Source organism: Xenopus tropicalis, chromosome 9 (assembly GCF_000004195.4).
Source record: "Xenopus tropicalis strain Nigerian chromosome 9, UCB_Xtro_10.0, whole genome shotgun sequence".
Taxonomy (NCBI): Eukaryota; Metazoa; Chordata; class Amphibia; order Anura; family Pipidae; genus Xenopus; species Xenopus tropicalis.
This window is the reverse complement of record NC_030685.2, coordinates 18,381,998-18,403,616: the sequence shown is the minus strand read 5'-3', so window position 1 is coordinate 18,403,616 and position 21,619 is coordinate 18,381,998. Positions and strand designations below refer to the sequence as shown.

Sequence of the window (21,619 nt, the reverse complement as noted above, 5' to 3'; positions counted from 1 at the left end):
AGAGTGAAGAACCTCATTATGCTTTCCTGCAGTAGTAGATCCATATATTCTACGGGTGGGTATTTTCATCCCTGCGGGGGTCCCAACAGCAGAAGCACCTGCTAAGGGCACAATCATTTTGGGGAAAGGAGGGGCACAATCCCAGCAAATGTTTATGGCTCTATGCATAACACTACAGTATTTGAGCAGCCCATCATTAGACCAGCTCCTCGTATCTCCTCACTCTTCCAAGGTCAACTGGTCTGTGTCACTAGCTCTCCCAGGCAGGGGGTAAGGCCATAATGAGAGCACATATTGTGTAGCCTTGGGAGCCAAAGCTTCTCGGTCGGGCCATGGGTGCCACTTTAGCCCCTTGGCAAGAACCATAGAATTGGTGCTGAAAGGTTAAATTCTAGATAAGGAGAGAAGGAACCGTCACTTTGGGGAACCATTATGCACCAGTTCATTAATACGGGGGATTGTGCTGCACTGGTTACACCAGTCCAACCAATCCTGAGTCCCAGTAATGACTGACAGGGTGGATAAATGAGATAAACAAGCACAACGTCTCCGTTCATTCTGCATTGGGATCTCTGTGAGCTGAAGACCAATTAGAAAGGGATTATACCAGTCACAGCGAAATATGATGAGTAAATATATCAGAGTTTCTCTTCTGACCTATGAGAATTGTGTGTGGGAGGCAGTTGCGTGACTTGAAGGGGCTGTCGGCATATGGCAACCTGCTATTGCTAAACTACATTACAATACACATGGCAGATATTGTCTCCAAGTTTCCCTATTAGGGGAGTCAGAAAGTGACCCCTGCAGCAGTGAGGAGAAACCACAGTGTTGTGTCATGAGTCCGTCTGTACAAGGTCCTTCTTTTGTGATCCCATTAAAGAAAAGCGAGATTGCAGAAGCATGTGTGGGCCATTGCACTTACAGTTACAGTAAGTTGCTACCAAACCTCTATAGCAGCAGTATTTCCCCCTAGTGGTGACAGATCCCATTACTTCAACTAATATGCTTTGTTAGCTTATTGATAGTTCATTGATGGAACACCTATAGAGTCTTTATGTAGCTCATTGATGGAACACCTATAGAGTCTTTATGTAGCTCATTGATGGAACACCTATAGAGTCTTTATGTAGCTCATTGATACAACACCTATAGAGACTTTATGCAGCTCATTGATGGAACACCTATAGAGTCTTTATGTAGCTCATTGATACAACATCTATAGACGTTATGTAGCTCATTGATGGAACACCTATAGAGTCTTTATGTAGCTCATTGATACAACATCTATAGACGTTATGTAGCTCATTGAGGGAACACCTATAGAGACTTTATGTAGCTCATTGAGGGAACACCTATAGATTCTTTATGTAGCTCATTGATACAACACCTATAGAGACTTTATGTAGCTCATTGAGGGAACACCTATAGATTCTTTATGTAGCTCATTGATACAACACCTATAGAGACTTTATGTAGCTCATTGATACAATATCTATAGAGTCTTTATGTAGCTCATTGATGGAACACTATAGAGTCTTTATGTAGCTCATTGATGGAACACCTATAGAGTCTTTATGTAGCTCATTGATGGAACACTATAGAGTCTTTATGTAGCTCATTGATGGAACACCTATAGAATCTTGTAGCCCGTTGATGGAATACCTGTTGATTGCGTGCTAGCTCATTAATCTGTCTGTCTGTCAGTCTGTTTGCTATATTGCCTATAACACTCATCTATGACTCAAACTCCTTTGTTTCAGGACGTTAATGAAATGGCGGAGTTGGAGAGGGATAACCCTCTGGGCCTATTTGATTTCAATGGTTCCAACGTGAGTGGCACCGGGTCTCCGGCAGCAGGTAAATATCCGCTCCTTTCCTGGTTATTAAATTCTGTGCCATTTGAGGTTCATTGGAGATTTAGTTCACAAATGCAACCTATAAATCCTCTTTGTCTTTCAAAATGCTTGTATATCTAGATTAAATGGTCTCTGGGTCAGGGACCCCCATTCTCCTGCGCCTCTTAATCTCTGATTTAATTACATGCAGAATTATTATCATATTCACTTGAACTTTCCCCCCGTCTGTGCTATGAATACAGTATAAGGGTAGGAGTGCTGGCTATGCTCCTGGCGCAATAACATACCCATATCCATACAGGAATACATTATATACTAACGGGTTCTGCTTTACATTCTCCATGTACAGCTTAGTCTGTTACTCAGAGCTGGGAAATTAGCAGCACTATATACACTTTCTCTATCTATCTATCTATCTATCTATCTATCTATCTATCATCTATCTATCATCTATCTATCTATCTATCTATCATCTATATCTATCAATCTATCTATCTATCTATCATCTATCTATCTGTCTATCTATCATCTATCTATCTGTCTATCTATCATCTATCTATCTGTCTATCATCTATCATCTATCTATCTGTCTATCATCTATCATCTATCTATCTGTCTATCATCTATCTATTTATTTATCTATCTATCATCTATATCTATCAATCTATCTATCTATCTATCATCTATCTACCTGTCTATCATCTATCATCTATCTATCTATCTATCTGTCTATCATCTATCTGTCTATCATCTATCTATCTATTTATCTATCTATCTATCATCTATATCTATCAATCTATCTATCTATCATCTATATATCTATCTATCAATCATCTATATCAATCTATCATCTATCTATCTATCTATCATCTATATCTATCTATCTATCTATCATCTATATCTATCTATCTATCTATCTGTCTGTCTATCTATCATCTATATCTATCAATCTATCTATCTATCTATTTATTTATCTATCTATCATCTATCTATCATCTATCTATCAATCATCTATATCTATCTATTTATCTATCTATCTATCTATCTATCTATCTATCTATCATCTATATCTATCAATCTATCTATCTATCAATCAATCATCTATATCTATCTATCTATAATCTATCTATCTATATACCATCTATCTATTTATTTATCTACCATCTATCTATCATCTATCTATCATCTATATCTATCTATCAATCTATCTATCAATCATCTATCTATCTATCTATCTATCTTTCTACCATCTATCTATTTATTTATCTACCATCTATATATCATCTATATCTATCTATCTATCTATCTATCTATCATCTATCTATCTATCTCTCTATCATCTATCAATCATCTATATCTATCTATCTATCTATCTATCTATCTACCATCTATCTATCTATCTATCTATCATCTATATCTATCTATCTATCATCTATCTATCTCTCTATCATCTATCTATCTATCTATCTATCTATCTATCTATCAATCATCTATATCTATCTATCTATCTCTCTATCATCTATCTATCAATCATCTATAGCTATCTATCTATCTATCATCTATCTATCATCTATTTATTTATCTATCTAGTTTGTTTAAATAGAGGTCACGAGCTCTGTATAAACAACCCCTTCCTTGCCCCTGTTATTGTGAAGGGGTATACTTTTTCTTTAAAAGAAAAATAATTAAAAGGGAACTGCAAAAAAAAACAAAAACACTACCACATAAGAATACATAAATTTGTTTCAAAATAGTATTTAATATAGTTTATTTTTTTGAGACAAATTATGATTATTTTATATATTTTTTTAAATATTGCACATTTGTTTAAAAATTAGCATTATGGATATTCAAGGCAGTAAATAAGGACCCATTGCTAAATGTCCCCCTAATTAGCCTTTAAGATGCTCCCATATACATGGCCTTGGGTTACCCCAAAGGGGCCAACCACAAAGATTGGGAATTGTATGTATGTATATCTTTATTTATAAAGTGCTACTTATGTACGCAGCGCTGTACAGTAGAATTCATTAATACAAACAGGGTGTTAATAAGATAATAATATATAAATACAAAGTATAACAATAAATACAAATACAAGATACAGTTGCAATAAGTTAAGAGCCGAGGACACAAGAGGAAGGAGGTCCCTGCCCCGTAGAGCTTACACTCTATTGCCATGAATGGCTGCCACGACCTTGACTTGAGTGGTGTAATGAGTGCATACTATAGAAAGCAAATTGATTAAGGTGTGCTACACAATGGACAAACCGGCTAGTTGTAGCCCCAGGTGCAAGCTGAACCCTCAGCCAGGGTAAAACAATATCCAGGATAAAATGAAAAAACAGCAGCACTCCGGAAATGTTGTAGAAAAAAGTGACTTTACTCAAGTGCACACAGCCTACTTTCTACTATAGAAAGCAGTGCTTCCCAATCTGTGGGGCTGCTCTCCCAGGGAGCTCCTGGATCACTGACAGCTGGGCTCCACCTCAAGTCCAGTTAGGAGAAGATTATGGGACAATTGCTCTCATAGATAGAGCTGAAATACCAGCTAGGGTAAGTCTTGGGCTGAAAACTTATTTGCTGTCCTAGATATTCTTGGCAAAACTATGGCTGATACACTGATGTTTTCCATAAATCTGTAACCTTGTTCTGAACCACGGGGAGCCCTGACACCCCGGAGAAATCAACTAAGGAAGCTTAAAACAAAAATGGATGTACTGTATCTCAAAATAGTAAAGGAGAAGGGAAACCTGTGGCTTGAAAGACAGAAATGGCTCCCAACGGTCATTGGGTAGAAAGGAGCAGTGCCTGAGGCGAGGACTGTGTAAGAAGTGTTTGCATGTCGGGAGATGTAAACTCACAATAAAGGACATGACAGTGGAACAAGCAGGTTCTACCAACCAGCCCTGAGGCTATGAGAGAAACCCAAGCAATAAAGAACTGACCCACTGCTGACAAACCCACACGGAACCATGAGTTTAATTCTTCCCAGCAAGAAATACAATTCGTTTGTACAAATAAAAGGCAATGTTTCAAGCATGAAAGTGTCTCAGATCCTGTTCTCATCCAACAAGAATAGTTCAAACTCTAAAACAATGGCTCCCATCTTCAATGGACTTATATCCTAAGGACAGCATCTGTGCACAACTAGGAAGTTGTGGTATCAGTATGTATTTCATAGAAGGTCCACTAGTCAGAGGTGCAAGTAGACCTTTTTTTTTATAAAGTCTAAATTATTAATCATTAGAATCCAGGCCCTTGTGGTTCCTATGTTAGACCCTTGTAGGACTATCTTATCTTGGAAAGTCAAGATACTGACTTCAAGATCAGACAGTGTTGGACTGGCCCAACAGGATACCAGGTAAACTCCCGGTGGACCCTGGTGTCAGTGGGCCTTCTTGTTCACCCAGCTATTTGCCTTGTAGACCTATCCCCCATTTCTATATAAGATGAAAAGAAGGATAAATAATAATATGTACAGAGAAGTGATTAAGGTAATATAGAAGGCGAGTGAAGAGAGAAGAAAAAAATAGTTTACTGGTCTGACACTGAGACTAGATACTGTATATCATGACCTGAATGGATAAAAACCTTAATGGACAACCTTGTAGCACCTTATCCTGGAGCACATGCATCTTCAATGTCGGACTGGTCCACCAGGATACCAGGAAAACTCCCGGTGGGCCCAGGTGTCAGTGGGCCCTCCTGCTCCTGACCATTGGGCCAGTTTCATGGTCATTCCCTATTTCTGAATGGGAAGGAAGAGTAGAAATAGATGGAAGAATAGATGCTAGCATGTAAATAAAAGAGACTAGGAGAATAAAGAGGTTGGGTGAGGAAAGGAGGAAAAATAGTTTGGAAACAGGCCTAGGGTCTAAGGTTTTCTGGTGGGCCCCTGAGGTCCCAGTTGAACATCGTAAAAGGTTTTAAATGATATGTTTGGTAGAACCACACTGGTCACTCATGTAAAGATCCTGTGGTTTAGCCAGGTCATCAAATGAGTAGATTTGCTGGTTTGATGACCAGGATAAGTCAACTTTTTGAAGTTATTCCTGGTGTCCAAAGTTTCCCATAACTTTGAAAACCAGGAATAACCTCAAAAAGTTGACATCCTGGCACTGGGGCAGTCAGTAAGGGAACTCTAATCCAACAAACAATTCTACCAGGCGCCAAGACAAAGCTATATGTTTAATGAAACAGTGAAGTCAGATTGGCTATTAAATGAGTATTTGTTCATTTTAAAAGATTAGTTTGTAAGCCAAGAAAGTGAATGAATTGATATTCATGTTATTCCAGCTACTGCCGGGGAAAATAAATGAACAGGCACCCCAGGTAGGAAACCTCGGCAAGAGCCAACATGCACCGAGTGCATAGCATTCAGGCTGGGATCATTGGCTACAGGGAAACAGCCTTTACATTGTGTAACAACTGAATGAGCGGATGTGGAGTTCAGTTAGATGTTAGATGCCCTAAAGGTCCCCATACACCTTCAGATCTGCTCGCTTGGCGATGTCGCCAAGTGAGTGGATCTTCTCCCAATATCCCTCACCTATGGGTGGCCCTGGGGCCAAACAATCGAATTATCACGACGGGTATAGGCAAAGTCAGTTCGGGGACCGAATCAAAGAGCCGATGAGGTCCCCAATCCGACTACATTTTTTAACCTGCCCGATCGATATCTGGATGATTTCAGGCCAGATATCGGTCGGGCAGGCCCATCGGTAGTGCCCATACACGGGCCGATTAGCTGGCGAATCGGTCTAAGGGACCGATATCGGCAGCTAGAATCGGCCCGTGTATGGGGACCTTTAGTTATGCTTCTCAGTGTTCCTCGAGATACTGATCTCTGATAAAATGCCTGAAGAATTAGGTGATTGAGAATAAAATAACTGCAATAACAACAGCAGCTGCCTGCACATTCACATGCATTCAGCTGGATCAGACTATGCCACGGCACGTCATGGCCATGGTCAGTTTGCCTACCAGAACCCTAGAACATACCAGGGCCTACAAGCCTATATAAAAACCTCTATAGAAGAAATAATTTCTATGAAGGATTCTGTGTAGAAAATGGAATTATTAGCCTCGCCAAATGCAAAAATTTCCACATTTGTAAAGTGATTTTTACCTTTCCTTCTCTTTTAAAGGTGGCCCTACATGTTTAGATTTTAGTCTTCTTCCGACGAACATTCAGATATCGATTGTACGATCTAAAACTGACATTCATACTGAAATTGTAGGGTAAAGACTTAAAAATAACCAACAGGAGGATGTTCTGAACATGAAATAGTTGGCAGACACCAATCGTACAAAAGTGACTACTGCATTGTAGGTCCCCCAAGGATATTGTCCGATACACAACACATATATTATCGTTATCCAACCGAAATTTTCTAACCTGTCCAATCGCCTAAATGACCAGTCGCCACAGTACAAAAGTTATCGGGACGCACGCGCTCCGAAAACTGTACAAAACTGCGTTTCGTAAGATTATTTGGATGGCCAGATTTAGTGCCATAGGGGCATGAAACGCGTCAGGCCAGTGTTATATATTTTTGGAGAGTCCGTTGTGGTTCCCTTTGATACTGGGGCCTTGTTTACACTCCTTTGTTTATATTTTGATAGATTCATATTTTTGTATTATGCAAGGTTGCGGCCAGCCAACCTCAAGTAAAAAGCAGTTTAGACTGTAGGCTGAAGCAGGAACAGCTCCATGGAAGCTAACAATAAAGAAAAAAGCAATATAGTTATACAATGCTGATGTGAAGGTGCAGTATGGGTTGCTTGGCCGCTGCTGCGAATGGATCGTTGAGCATTTTTTCCGGCAGACAGAATAATGCAATATACACGAAACCTTACCTTGTAGCCTCGTCTTGTTTTACAGTCACGACTAATGGTCCTGATGTAGAGATGAGTTTTTCATGCGCGAGATAATCCCAGGCCATCTTCCCTCTTTCATGGAATCATTACATAAAGTCATTAATGGGTCATTAACAATTGCGCATCTGTAGGCTGCTCCTTTGAACCAATGGATTTAAGGAGGCCATACATGGGCAGATTTCAGCTGTCGATTCAGGTCCTTCGGGCCGATTTGGCAGCTTACATGCACCCCCGACGGGCCTACCCTACCGATATCTGGCTTAAAATTGTCCAGATCAATCAGGCAGTTTTGATTTTCTATTGGATCAGGGACTGCATTGACTCGTTGATCCGGTCCATGGTCCGACCCTTAAGGTCCCCATACACGCTGAGATCCGCTCGCTTGGCGATCTCTGCACCCGATATCCCCACCTATGGGTGGGCGATATCGGGGATCGGGGAGCCCCAGGGCCAAACGATCGAATTATATTGGCGGCAAGGGGCAGTCGGTTCGGGACTGCATCAATGAGCCGATGCGGTCCCCGATCCGACTGAATTTTCTAACCTGGCCTATCGATATCTGGCCAATTTCAGGCCAGATATCGGTCGGCCAGGCCCCTCGTTTCTGCCCCTTCACGGGCAGATAAGCTGCCGAATCAGTCCAAGGTGCTGATATCGGCAGCTACAATCTGCCCGTGTATGGGGACCTGGGCATATTGGGAGAAGATCCGAGCTAATCTTACCATGTATAGCCACATTTAGGGTGGACATATGTAATGAAGGAGCCTTACTGTGTTTAGTGTTGGACATTGAATCATATGAATCAGTGCTGACGTTTATCTGTTCGTTTGCTGATTAATAAGACAACCAGTGACTAAATATAAAATGAGGGGTTTGTTATCCTTCTGGCGTATCTTCTTAATACCAATAAATCAGCGCCATCCCAATTATTGGATCAATCAGCACTTGGTAATGGCTAAAGTGGTGACGCTCTCCCCTAAGGAACCTGCCTGCTCTTCAATAAGTCAATCATCAGAGAGATAAAAAGTTTCTATCCATTCACAGGCACTTGCCTGCCTCACTAATGTGCTTATACCCAGGCACAGTGCGCTTAATAAGCCCTGCCGCAGGGGCCGGGAGCTTCACAGGCTCAGACCTTCAAAGCGTAAGGAGATTTCTCTGCCTTCCTGCAGCCTCTGAACCAGACGCACCGCTGGTTTCATACACGTCCTGTCTCTGAAGGTACCCAATCTCTACACAGCAGACATGTCCTTTGGCATTCAATACGCATAGGAGATTGGGAGGGGGGGAATGAAAATTCAGGTGAGTGGGAAGCATTGGGATTGGTTTCCCCCTGATATTATTTTTATTATTAGTCATGAGTTACAAATCATAATGATAGAGGGGCTATGGCTAGGGTTGCTACCCAGCCTGTATTTTACAAGCCTACTTGTTAGTTAATTTGTAATAACTAGTCCTCTGGCCCCGGCCCACCCCTGACCTGCCGCTAAAAACACCCATATTACTTCCCATATTACTTAGTAAGCATAAGGATGACATGCAGAGAATGCTGGACTACATGCTTGATAGGGGCGTCCCTGATACTCCCAGACACACAGCCTGTTGTGCCCAAACATACCCATGGCCTGCCCAGACTCCACCCACTCCCACAGCTAGCCTGCCAGCCCACCACTTCCTGCCCCCTCCCAACACCTAGACAGGACTCAGAGTTGGACTGGGGTACCTGCACCCCACTCCACCCCCAGCCACTTCCGCTCCTGCACTGTTTGTTTACAGTGAAAAAATAAAGATGGCCGTGCATTCCACTTTGGAACGCACAGCCATCTTTATTTTTTCACAGCAAGTAAGCAGTGGAGCAGAAGTGGCTGGGGGGTGCAGACAGGTGGCAGGACCCAACAGGGTCAGGCCCACTAGGTTTTTTCCCAGTAGCCCAGTGGGCCAGTCCAGCCCTGTCTCCACTGTCCCCCTGATTCCATCCCTTCCTGAGTTAGATAATAAAGCTCATTTATGAGCACAAGTGCAAAGTGTCCATTTCAGATAATGCAGCATTCTCCTCCCATAATTCCACCATTATTGTGGACACATGCTAAGTTTTTTCTATATCAGTGTCAGTTTGGGTGCAAATTATTATCCGCATTATGTCCCCTGTGAGACGCAGGGAGGATAAACCAGCCACATCGGCCGGATAAGGAGCCCAAACAAAGGTTATTTTTATCGCTGCCACTTAGCAGGGCGACAGGATTCCTGTTACAAATTGAACTGCTTGTAAAGGATAACTTCTCCCTGTCAAATACCGTCGCTGATGCTATCCTAGTTTCCATGGCAACAGATGAATTCTGCCCCGACTTCTTGGGATTGTGGCTTTTTTTAACTTGCAAAGGACAGGACAGGGCAAACCATGGGGAGAGTGGCGCCTGTGAGATGGGGCCGGGCGCGGGGGACACTCACCTGTTTCCCTGATAATACAAACTGCCGGCTCCTTATTCTCACTATTCTATTTCATGGTAACACAAGCTTTCATAATCCTATTATTTTGTGCGGCGGATAAGCTTCCCTACCTCTTGCCAAGCTCATCGGCCGTAGCTCTCTCCAGGCAGCAGTGCAGCAAAGGGAAATGAAGATTAATGGATCCTGCTTAGTGTCCTGGGAGAATGTCTGGCTGTTTATATTCTCTGCACTCTTCTGAAGCCAGAAGATTCACCGACCTGGAGCAGAACTGACTTCTGCTACTTTGTTTCAAGAGTCAGAACTGGAAAACAGAAAGAAACAAACAAATACTGCTTGCAGCTGCTGCTCGTTGGAACTCAAGGGGGCCATACACCTGAAGAGCCACTCTTTGGGGGAGGTGGATCAATGCCCAATATTGTTGCCTATGGGCTGGGAGTTATTAGGCTGATTGTTTGGCTCCCAGGCCAAGAGTTGGGCCATAACGGCGGACAATGCAGGGCATTGGGAAAGCGCCACATCAACCAGTCAATGTAGTCCTTGTCCTGATAGGATTTTTAAACCTACCCGATACATATATGGGCAGAAATCAGTTGGGAAGGGCCCGTACAAAGGCAGATAAGTTGCTGACTTTGGCTGAATTGATGGTTTAGATCTGCCTGTGTATTGGCATCTTTAAGGGGTTGTTCATATGATGAGACAACTTGCAATTGGTTTTCTTTTTTTATCAGTTATTGAGCTTTATGTTTAGCGGCTCTTCAAGTTTGGAATAGCTATCTGGTTGCTATGGTCTTGTTTCCCTTAACAACCAGACAGCTATAAAAAATAAATAATAAAGACCAATTGCAGTTGCAAGGAATAGTACATTCTGTAACATAATAAAAGTTATCTTAAAGCGATATCTTTAAGAGTCTAAAGAAGAAGGTAGAACATTTTGTGCCATGTTCTACCTGGGACTGTACCCCCTACCTGGGACTGTACCCCTACCTGGGACTGTACCCCTGCCTGGGACTGTACCACTACATGGGACTGTACCCCCTACCTGGGACTGTACCACTACATGGGACTGTACCACTACATGGGACTGTACCCCCTACCTGGGACTGTATCCCTACATTGGACTGTACCCCTACATGGGACTGTACCCCTACCTGGGACTGTACCCCCTACCTGGGACTGTACCCCTACCTGGGACTGTACCCCTACCTGGGACTGTACCCCTACCTGGGACTGTACCGCTACATGGGACTGTACCCCCTACCTGGGACTGTATCCCTACATTGGACTGTACCCCTACATGGGACTGTACCCCTACCTGGGACTGTACCCCCTACCTGGGACTGTACCACTACATGGGACTGTACCACTACATGGGACTGTACCCCCTACCTGGGACTGTATCCCTACATTGGACTGTACCCCTACATGGGACTGTACCCCTACATGGGACTGTACCCCTACCTGGGACTGTACCCCCTACCTGGGACTGTACCCCTACCTGGGACTGTACCCCTACCTGGGACTGTACCCCTACCTGGGACTGTACCCCTACCTGGGACTGTACCGCTACATGGGACTGTACCCCTACCTGGGACTGTATCCCTACATGGCACTGTATCCCTACATGGGACTGTACCCCTACCTGGGACTGTACCCCTACCTGGGACTGTACCCCTACCTGGGATTGTACCCCAACCTGGGACTGTACCCCTACCTGGGACTGTACCCCTTTGTGACTGCTTTGTGCCTAAACATCCCCTGTAGAGTTTGCCAGTTGCTGGAATACAAGGTTTACTTCATTTTTTACGTCAATGGAAGAATTTAGGGCCCCAGTAATGACAGCTCCCCAACAGCTAAACCACCTGTACCCCAATGGCAGCCCAGCCTGCAGCTCCTCTATCCTCTACCGGACCCTGCTTCTTGTGTCACTGCCACTTTAAGAAAGAGCTGCCAGAATTCTTTGGTGTCCTTTACATGGACTCCATGTGAGCAAAATTTATATAGGTTTCTGCCTAGGGAAATACATGCAATTATCTGTAAGTCACTGGGCAGAATGATTACAACCAGTCGATCTGCTGCCGAATTATTCTACAGATGGTTTGTACCATAACAATGAAAGCGGGGGAATGAAAACTGATTGCCAGCTGCCTTGTCTCACATTGTTCATCACAATCAGCTCATATCAACCTATTGTACATGGTATTTATCAGCCTAGTGCTACTATAGGCACCTTATTTCCCTACTATACCTGCTATCCCACAGCCCCAGTCCCTTCCCAGAGGCTATTATCCCCCCACTGCTACTATAGGCACCAACTCTCCCTACTATACCTGCTATCCCACAGCCCCAGTCCCTTCCCAGAGGCTATTATCCCCCCACTGCTACTATAGGCACCAACTCTCCCTACTATACCTGCTATCCCACAGCCCCAGTCCCTTCCCAGAGGCTATTATCCCCTCACTGCTACTATAGGCACCATCTCTCCCTACTATACCTGCTATCCCACAGCCCCAGTCCCTTCCCAGAGGCTATTATCCCCCCACTGCTACTATAGGCACCATCTCTCCCTACTATACCTGCTATCCCACAGCCCCAGTCCCTTCCCAGAAGCTATTATCCCACTGCTACTATAGGCACCATCTCTCCCTACTATACCGGCTATCCCACAGCCCCAGTCCCTTCCCAGAGGCTATTATCCCCCCACTGCTACTATAGGCACCATCTCTCCCTACTATACCTGCTATCCCACAGCCCCAGTCCCTTCCCAGATGTTATTATCCCCCCACTGCTACTATAGGCACCATCTCTCCCTACTATACCTGCTATCCCACAGCCACAGTCCCTTCCCAGATGTTATTATCCCCCCACTGCTACTATAGTCACCATCTCTCCCTACTATACCTGCTATCCCACAGCCCCAGTCCCTTCCCAGAGGCTATTATCCCCACTGCTACTATAGGCACCATCTCTCCCTACTATACCTGCTATCCCACAGCCCCAGTCCCTTCCCAGATGCTATTATCCCCCCACTGCTACTATAGTCACCATCTCTCCCTACTATACCTGCTATCCCACAGCCCCAGTCCCTTCCCAGAGGCTATTATCCCCACTGCTACTATAGGCACCATCTCTCCCTACTATACCTGCTATCCCACAGCCCCAGTCCCTTCCCAGAGGCTATTATCCCCCCACTGCTACTATAGGCACCATCTCTCCCTACTATACCTGCTATCCCACAGCCACAGTCCCTTCCCAGAGGCTATTATCCCCACTGCTACTATAGGCACCATCTCTCCCTACTATACCTGCTATCCCACAGCCACAGTCCCTTCCCAGATGTTATTATCCCCCCACTGCTACTATAGGCACCATCTCTCCCTACTATACCTGCTATCCCACAGCCCCAGTCCCTTCCCAGAGGCTATTATCCCCCCACTGCTACTATAGGCACCATCTCTCCCTACTATACCTGCTATCCCACAGCCCCAGTCCCTTCCCAGAGGCTATTATCCCCACTGCTACTATAGGCACCATCTCTCCCTACTATACCTGCTATCCCACAGCCCCAGTCCCTTCCCAGAGGCTATTATCCCCCCACTGCTACTATAGGCACCATCTCTCCCTACTATACCTGCTATCCCACAGCCACAGTCCCTTCCCAGAGGCTATTATCCCCCCACTGCTACTATAGTCACCATCTCTCCCTACTATACCTGCTATCCCACAGCCCCAGTCCCTTCCCAGAGGCTATTATCCCCACTGCTACTATAGGCACCATCTCTCCCTACTATACCTGCTATCCCACAGCCCCAGTCCCTTCCCAGAGGCTATTATCCCCCCACTGCTACTATAGTCACCATCTCTCCCTACTATACCTGCTATCCCACAGCCCCAGTCCCTTCCCAGAGGCTATTATCCCCATTGCTACTATAGGCACCATCTCTCCCTACTATACCTGCTATCCTACAGCCCCAGTCCCTTCCCAGAGGCTATTATCCCCCCACTGCTACTATAGGCACCATCTCTCCCTACTATACCTGCTATCCCACAGCCACAGTCCCTTCCCAGAGGCTATTATCCCCCCACTGCTACTATAGACACCATCTCTCCCTACTATACCTGCTATCCCACAGCCACAGTCCCTTCCCAGAGGCTATTATCCCACTGCTACTATAGGCACCATCTCTCCCTGCTATACCTGCTATCCCACAGCCCCAGTCCCTTACCAGAGGCTATTATCCCCCCACTGCTACTATAGACACCATCTCTAATATCTCTTATTTAATAAATGGGTAAATAATGGGATGTTTGTGTATGAAAAGATTTCTCCTTCGAGGGACTACAGGACTGGATAAGCCGGCATTAGGATCTGTGTTATAGGCCAAAGGCCTAGGCGGATTAGCCAAGGCAATATGGAGCCTTTAGAGAGAACAGGCAATAACTAAGTTAATACCCTGCTGCCAGACTGACCTTTAAATGAAGAAAAATATTTTTTATGGTACATAGCGTCAGGCAGTTAAAGAAACGATACGTTAAAATGATAAGATACATTTATAATTAAGCAGTACATGAAAGAGAACATGGAAATAGTTGCATTTATTAATGAGAAGCCAAGACAAACTTTGAAGTGCTTCTTTCTCTCTCTTTCAGTATATCATTATTGCCCTTATTACCCAGCGGCTATAGCATTTCATGCTGGGTGAGTTTCCATTGTTAACCTGCTGCCTGGCCACACCCCCCTTACCGACATTACTACCCACCCATAAGTAAACACACTCAAGCAAGTGTTTTGGGTGGAAGAGTGATTGTCAGTTCTCTATGGGCTTTCAATTATCTAAGATGAAGAGCGGTGCCACATAGACGGGGCATTTGGCCTCTGCAGTTTCCCACTGGACATCATTGAGTGCCATTAGTCTAAACCTGGTTTGAACCATGAAGAAAGGAAGGAACAGAGAGGCGGTATGAGGGTAGGGAGGTGCAACTATATAGGAGCAGGGTGGGAGTTATAAGGGTAAGGTAGCCAACTGGCTAGTGTGCAATCATCTGTGGGCCCATAATGAGCTCCTCAGGGGTCCCATAGTGCAGATTTGCCCACTAAGAAGGTTTCCTTAATCCTCGGTTGGGGTTTTTTTGGGTTGGGTTTGGTAGTTTTTTGGGGCGCTTCTGGAAATTCAACTCGATTTGCAAATCCTCTGGCCAAATGTGTCCAACTAATTTCTGTATTGCTGTCCCTTTACAAGATGCCTTTGCCGCCCTGTCCTATCTTAAAAAACAATTCTTCAGATTATTCTTGAAGGCAACAGGGGGGCCAATTATGGTGCACTCCAGTTTCTCCGCCAGTTTTATAGACACCAAGGGTAGTTCATGACATCAGGGTTACAAGCATTGTGATTGGTGTAACAATGGGAGGAACAGACCACATGGCTGAGGGACCTAGTAAGGACTCACACAAGGTTCTCTCTGATTGGCATGTATCTGCACCAGTCTATATACGAAGAAGGAGCATGGATCCCAGCCATGAAGGGTGGAGGAGGACCCAGGGCCTTACATTAAACCCCTTCCCATGGCCGTTAAATGAATCCATCTTAAATTACTTCTGATTAGGGCAAACCACCCAAGGTCTTGCTAAGGAAGCCATATTGTAGCCAACTTTAAGGATTTCACTTTGCACATGTATAAACCCACTGTGTCCCCAGGGAGAATCGGGGAATTTTGCTAAAAGTTGTCTTTCATACATCGCTTTATCTTGTTTTATTCAGTGACACACAGGAGTTTTTTTTTTGTTCATTGATTTTTTTCCTCCATGAAGATAAAAGTAACCATGATATATAAGTATAAGCCGTATAATACCTAAGGTAGATGATGAAATATGACCCTGACTTGGTTTATTGATTCTCCATCTTGCAGCAAGATGAACGTTGCTTAGAGATAATTTGCCATTTGGATGCCGGTGCATGTAGCACTTCTCCTCTCTGGGATAATCACTGTCTGCTAGGAGAAGAGGCTACTTGGCTTTGTGTCTTCTTAAGACAAACAAGTAGAAAGTTTTCTGGGTTGTCTGTAGTTTTGCTGAGTCCTGGGGAAAAAGAGACTTTAGGACTGGCCTGACAAATAGTATTATTCAAGTTGTGCTAAATGCAGTAGGTACCATATAAACCTAGAAAGGGCTGATGGAAAGTGTCCTTAGCTGAAGCTCAATAGGCTGTGGCCCAATGGGAGATCCTCTGGTAGTAGGGAAGTCCAGTACAATCCTACTTCAGCTGTTGTTTGAGTTGTACATCAGCTTAGTGGCTGACACTGATTCCATCTTGTTATACAGCAGTGATCCCCAACCAGTGGCTCGGGGGCAACATGTTGCTCCCCAACCCCTTGGATGTTGCTCTCAGTGCCTCCAAACCAGGGAGTTATTTTTGAATTCCTGACTTGGGGGCAAGTTTTTGTTGAATAAAAACAAGATTTCCTACCAAATAAAGCCCCTGTAAGCTGACAGAGTGCATAGAGGCTGCCTAATAGCCAATCTTAGCTCTTATTTGGCTCCTCCATGAACTTTTATGGTGCTTGTGTTGCTTCCCAAGTCTTTTTACATTTGACTGTGGCTTATGAGTAAGACAGGTTGGGAATCCCTGATATACAGTCTCCATCCTGCCCTACTCTAAGGTACTCAGGTATCACCTGGTCTGTCAACTAGAACTTGTCTTGCACAGGACCTTAAGCATTTGCCTATTTACATGCCTCCAAAGCTTGCTCTTTCCTCACTATTGACGAGTAAGAGATTGTAAAGAGTCCAGAGGATACTGTACATCACAAGTTATGTTCTAGAGCAGTGAACCCCAACCAGTGGCTCATGAGCAACCTGTTGGATGTTGCTCCCAGTGGCCTCAAAGTAGATACTTATTTTTGAACTCCTGGCTTGAAGGCAAGCTTTAGTTGCATCAAAACCATAAGTTCTTTCAAACAGAGTCTCCTGTAGGCTGCCAGTCTACATAGGGGCTATCAATAGCCAATCGCAGCTCATAAATGGCATCCCCTTTTTGAATGCTTGTATTGCTCCCTAAAAGGTTGGGGACCCGTTTTAGGAAAAGAAGTAAAGATTGCTCCTACTTTGGTGCATAAGCACAAGGACCTGCAAGCTCCAGCACAGAGGAACCCTGCACGTTGACCCCAGAGTTGCTCAATGCTGTGCCAGCTGCACCCAACTGTAGGGCTGTAAGGCCATTCCCACCTCCCATATGACTCACACTAAATGCTTTTCAGCTCTGCTTCTCTATGTGCAACCAACTTTAAAAAACAGGCATGGTTAGAAACAAACTGAGAGCTTTAGATGTCTTGCTACAGAAGGTTAGTAGAGTCAACAGCCAATATACTATATGTGAGTTCTAAGGTTATACTGTGTTGTATGACCATGTATTTATTATTCAGGAGCAAGTTTTGGTGATCACTTCCATAGGCTTGTAGAACAGTAACTATTGCCATGTTTCATTTTTCTCTTGTTTCCTTTGCAGTTTTCAGCGGACGGCAAGACCACAGCAGCGTTGTCCTTCCTGTCATCTTTGGGATCATATGCTTGGTAGGAATAATTGGAAACTGTATTGTAATCTACACCATAAACAAAAAGCCGAAGGGCAACCACAACATTGCCGATATCTTCATAGTGAGTCTCTCTGTGACCGATCTGCTCTTCCTGCTCGGAATGCCCTTTTTAATTCACCAGTTACTAGGGAATGGCGTATGGCATTTCGGTGCCACCATGTGCACTATTATCACAGCGTTGGATGCCAATAGCCAGTTTGCCAGTACCTACATCCTCACCGCCATGTCTGTTGACCGTTACCTTGCCACAGTCCACCCGATCCGCTCTTCCTATATGAGGACCACCTGTGCGGCAGCTCTGGTGATACTGTTGTTGTGTCTGTGCTCCCTTATTACAATAATTCCTGTCTTCATGTACACACAGCTGATCGAGCATCCCGATGGCAATGCTGGTTGTGGAATCATCCTACCTAATTTCTCCATCGATATATACTGGTACACTCTCTACCAGTTTTTCTTGGCCTTTGTCATACCACTTCTTATAATCTGTGTTGTTTATATCAAGATCCAGAAGCATATTTCCTGCGTGGTGGTCCCACTGCCACAGAGGAACTTTAGAGCCAGGTCCAAGAAGATCACTAGAACATCTGTAACCATTTGCTCTGCCTTCTTCATTTGTTGGGCGCCATATTATATATTACAGCTGGTCCACCTCAAAGTGACGAACCCTACGGTGGTATTCTTCTACGCTTACAAAGTGGCCATCAGCCTTGGCTACGCCAATAGTTGCATCAACCCTTTTATATACATTGTGCTAAGTGACACCTTTAAAAGGCACCTAATAAAGGCAGTTTGCCCAGCACAGAAGGTGCGGAGAAGTGAGAGACACGCTGCCAGTGATGTCAGCCCATCCGTCAGAATCTGCTCAGGGCCAACCCAAGAGACTTCCTTAAGTATGATGTATTCACACAACATTGACAATTATATTTCTTTATCTGTATCTGTTCCATGAAGAAAACAAACTGGGAAAACAGTAATGCTGTAATAGCAACCTTCTCACAGGAAGACAGTGTCCTCCAATCAGCAGGCTCTCAGTAACATAGCAACAGCTGAAGGGTGGATAACAGTGTCCTCCAATCAGTTGGCTCTCAGTAACATAGCAACAGCTGAAGGGTGGATGACAGTGTCCTCCAATCAGTTGGCTCTCAGTAACATTGTAACAGCTGGTGGGCAGAGAGAATTAAAAATGGTTGGGAAAGGTATGTCTTACATAATATTGGCCGTATTAATAAAGAGCTGGCAAGGAGGTGGAGTATTATAAACTGATGGGCAATTACTAACATATTATAGGTTCGGAATCCATAGTTTATATGTTAAATGTTTTGGGGGGAGGGGGGTTGCTTCTTTCAGCTACATGATGCACAGGCATTTCCAGGCAACAGTAGGTTTGCCACCCTTGTTGGCAGCAAGAACCAGGAAAAGGGGTGGGTCTATGATGTTTGGAGGCGGGTTGGTGATGTTTGAGGACAGACTAGTGATGATAACAGGGGGCTGTGAGATCATGGGATGGAGAATAGGCTTATTTGTTACCTCTGTTACCCTAGTCGATATGGAGTAGACAGCTGGTACATTGCTGAACCCACCACCAGTAGAAGACTTAAAGCAGTTTATCACTTCTAAAAAGTTCCATTTTATTTACATTTCTTTAAATAACCATAAAGATAGCATGACAGGCTTTGTGCCTCCTATAGGAACTAAATCATAGGCTGTGACATGCCCGTAGGAGACAAGAAATGCGCCAGGCTACCTTTATGGTTGTTTAAAGAGGACCTGTCACTCAGACATAAAGAGCTGAATAATAAAAGTCCTTTTCAAGTTAAACATGAAACCCAAACCCATTATAAAGGCATTTAAATATCCCAGCTGTCAATCATATATTGCCTGCCCTGCCTTGCGCATAGAGGCGGGGCAGTTACTTTTGCTTTCCATTCAGCACTTCCTAGATGTCACTGCACTTCTCACTTTTCCCCTCCCTCCCCATCACCTAATGATGTAGCCAGTGCATGGGTATGGACATCTGGTCCTCCAACAAGATTCTGGGGTGATACAAAGCTTGCCTTACTAACAGTGTCCACAAAATGGCAGCTGCCTGCTTGCTGTGATTGAATAGTTCCAAGACTAAATGAAACACGATTTATACTATCTATATAGTGTAAGTGAAGTTTATTTTACTCAACTAACATGATATTAAAGAATTTGGAGTTATTTCTTATGGAGACAGGTCCCCTTTAAAGAAATGTAAATAAAATGGAACTTTTTAATTGATAAACTGCTTTAAGTCTTCTACTGATGGTGGGTCCGGTAACAAGTTACCTTCGTCTTCCCTCCCCCCCCCTTCATGCTGAAGGTCCAGGGCATGATAACCCAGACCCACCATTTATACTAATAAGCCTGTACTTGACTCCACATTACACTGGATCTTTCTTTTTTTCTAAGTCCTCTGATACCCAGATAGGCCATTCTCTAGAAAAGCCAGGTTGTCCCAAACTAGACAGATTTAAACCTAGGCCAAAGCAGTAAATATAAGCATTCTTTTGAAAAAAAAGTGAATTGATCCTGTTTTGTGTCCTATGTGACATACATGGTCTAAAACCCTGCCATAAAGCAACACAAGACCACTGGTTTTGAAGGACGGGAAGCAAAGAGGGTCAAATGACTCAAGTGAAGGAAAACATTTTGCCTCCCAATAATATTGTTGAGCATAAAGAACCTGTTACCTTCAACGAGCGAGGCTTCTTCACATGAGTGTTTTAATTGATATTAAGATGGATCTTCTTCACAACCTTGAGCCTCTGAAGGACGCAATCATCACGCCAGATAAACACTGCAGATTAAAACAAAGCAATCATGAAGGATAAATCTACTGAAACAACAACATACAATTTCTGCATTCAGGAAACATCTCTCTCTATAGATATATATTGTGTCAATATATTATGCTGTATTTGTATGCAGTTCTATTGCAATTAACAAGTATAGACATGCAATAATTATTGTACGTGTATGCACAGTCACAATCAGTGCTAATTACTCACCTCGTTATAAGCAGCCTTAATGTTCCTGAGTCAACCATGGGTCGTGATCTACTCAAATGAGTTTTGTAGAATAGTCTGGAACATTGAGTCTTGTAATGGTATCCATCCCGAGGCAGCTGAGTGTTTGTCTTTACAGAACATGCTATGATCAAGTGCTGTATGTACATCAGAATTAAATCCAAGGAAACCATTTTGAATATAAATAAAAGTCTGTTTTCTGGGCCTGAGAACAAAAATGTAACCAAAAAAGTGGCATTTTGGCCATTTGCACAAAACAGCCCCACTTGAATGCCAGTTATGGTGAGAAGAATGGCCATGTGCTCTCCTTGAAGCTTGAAGGTCAGTTAGGGTGAGATTTGGGGAGAAAGTCTATTTGCTCTACTAGATACACCTGAATGCCCAGCTTGAAGGTCAGTTAGGGTGAGATTTGGGGAGAATGTCTATTTGCCCTACTAGATACACCTGAAAGCCCAGCTTGAAGGTCACTTAGGGTGAGATTTGGGGAGAGTGTCTATTTGCTCTACTAGACACAACTGAAAGCCAGCCTGAAGGTCAGTTTGGGTGAGATTAGGGGAGAATGTCTATTTGCTCTACTAGATACACCTGAAAGCCCAGCTTGAAGACAGTTAGGGTGAGATTTGGGAAGAGTGTCTATTTGCTCTACTAGATACACCTGAAAGCCCAGCTTGAAGGCACTTAGGGTGAGATTTGGGGAGAGTGTCTATTTGCTCTACTAGATACACCTGAAAGCCCAGCTTGAAGGCACTTAGGGTGAGATTTGGGGAGAGTGTCTATTTGCCCTACTAGATA

At 43.9% G+C, this 21,619-nt stretch overlaps 1 protein-coding gene across 2 annotated transcripts in view; it reads left to right on the top strand.

Moving 5' to 3' along the window:
- mchr1.1 (melanin concentrating hormone receptor 1) overlaps positions 1-19,597 on the top strand; it is a 23,061-nt gene extending 3,464 nt beyond the window's left edge. Inside the window, 2 exon segments of one of the 2 annotated variants that reach the window (NM_001310113.1) lie at positions 1,761-1,857; positions 17,687-19,020. In NM_001310113.1, coding sequence (NP_001297042.1) covers positions 1,773-1,857; positions 17,687-18,726 — 1,125 coding nt within the window. In that variant the 5' untranslated portion in view covers positions 1,761-1,772 and the 3' untranslated portion in view covers positions 18,727-19,020. 2 annotated transcript variants of the gene reach the window in all.
- Positions 19,598-21,619: the final 2,022 nt, after the last annotated feature.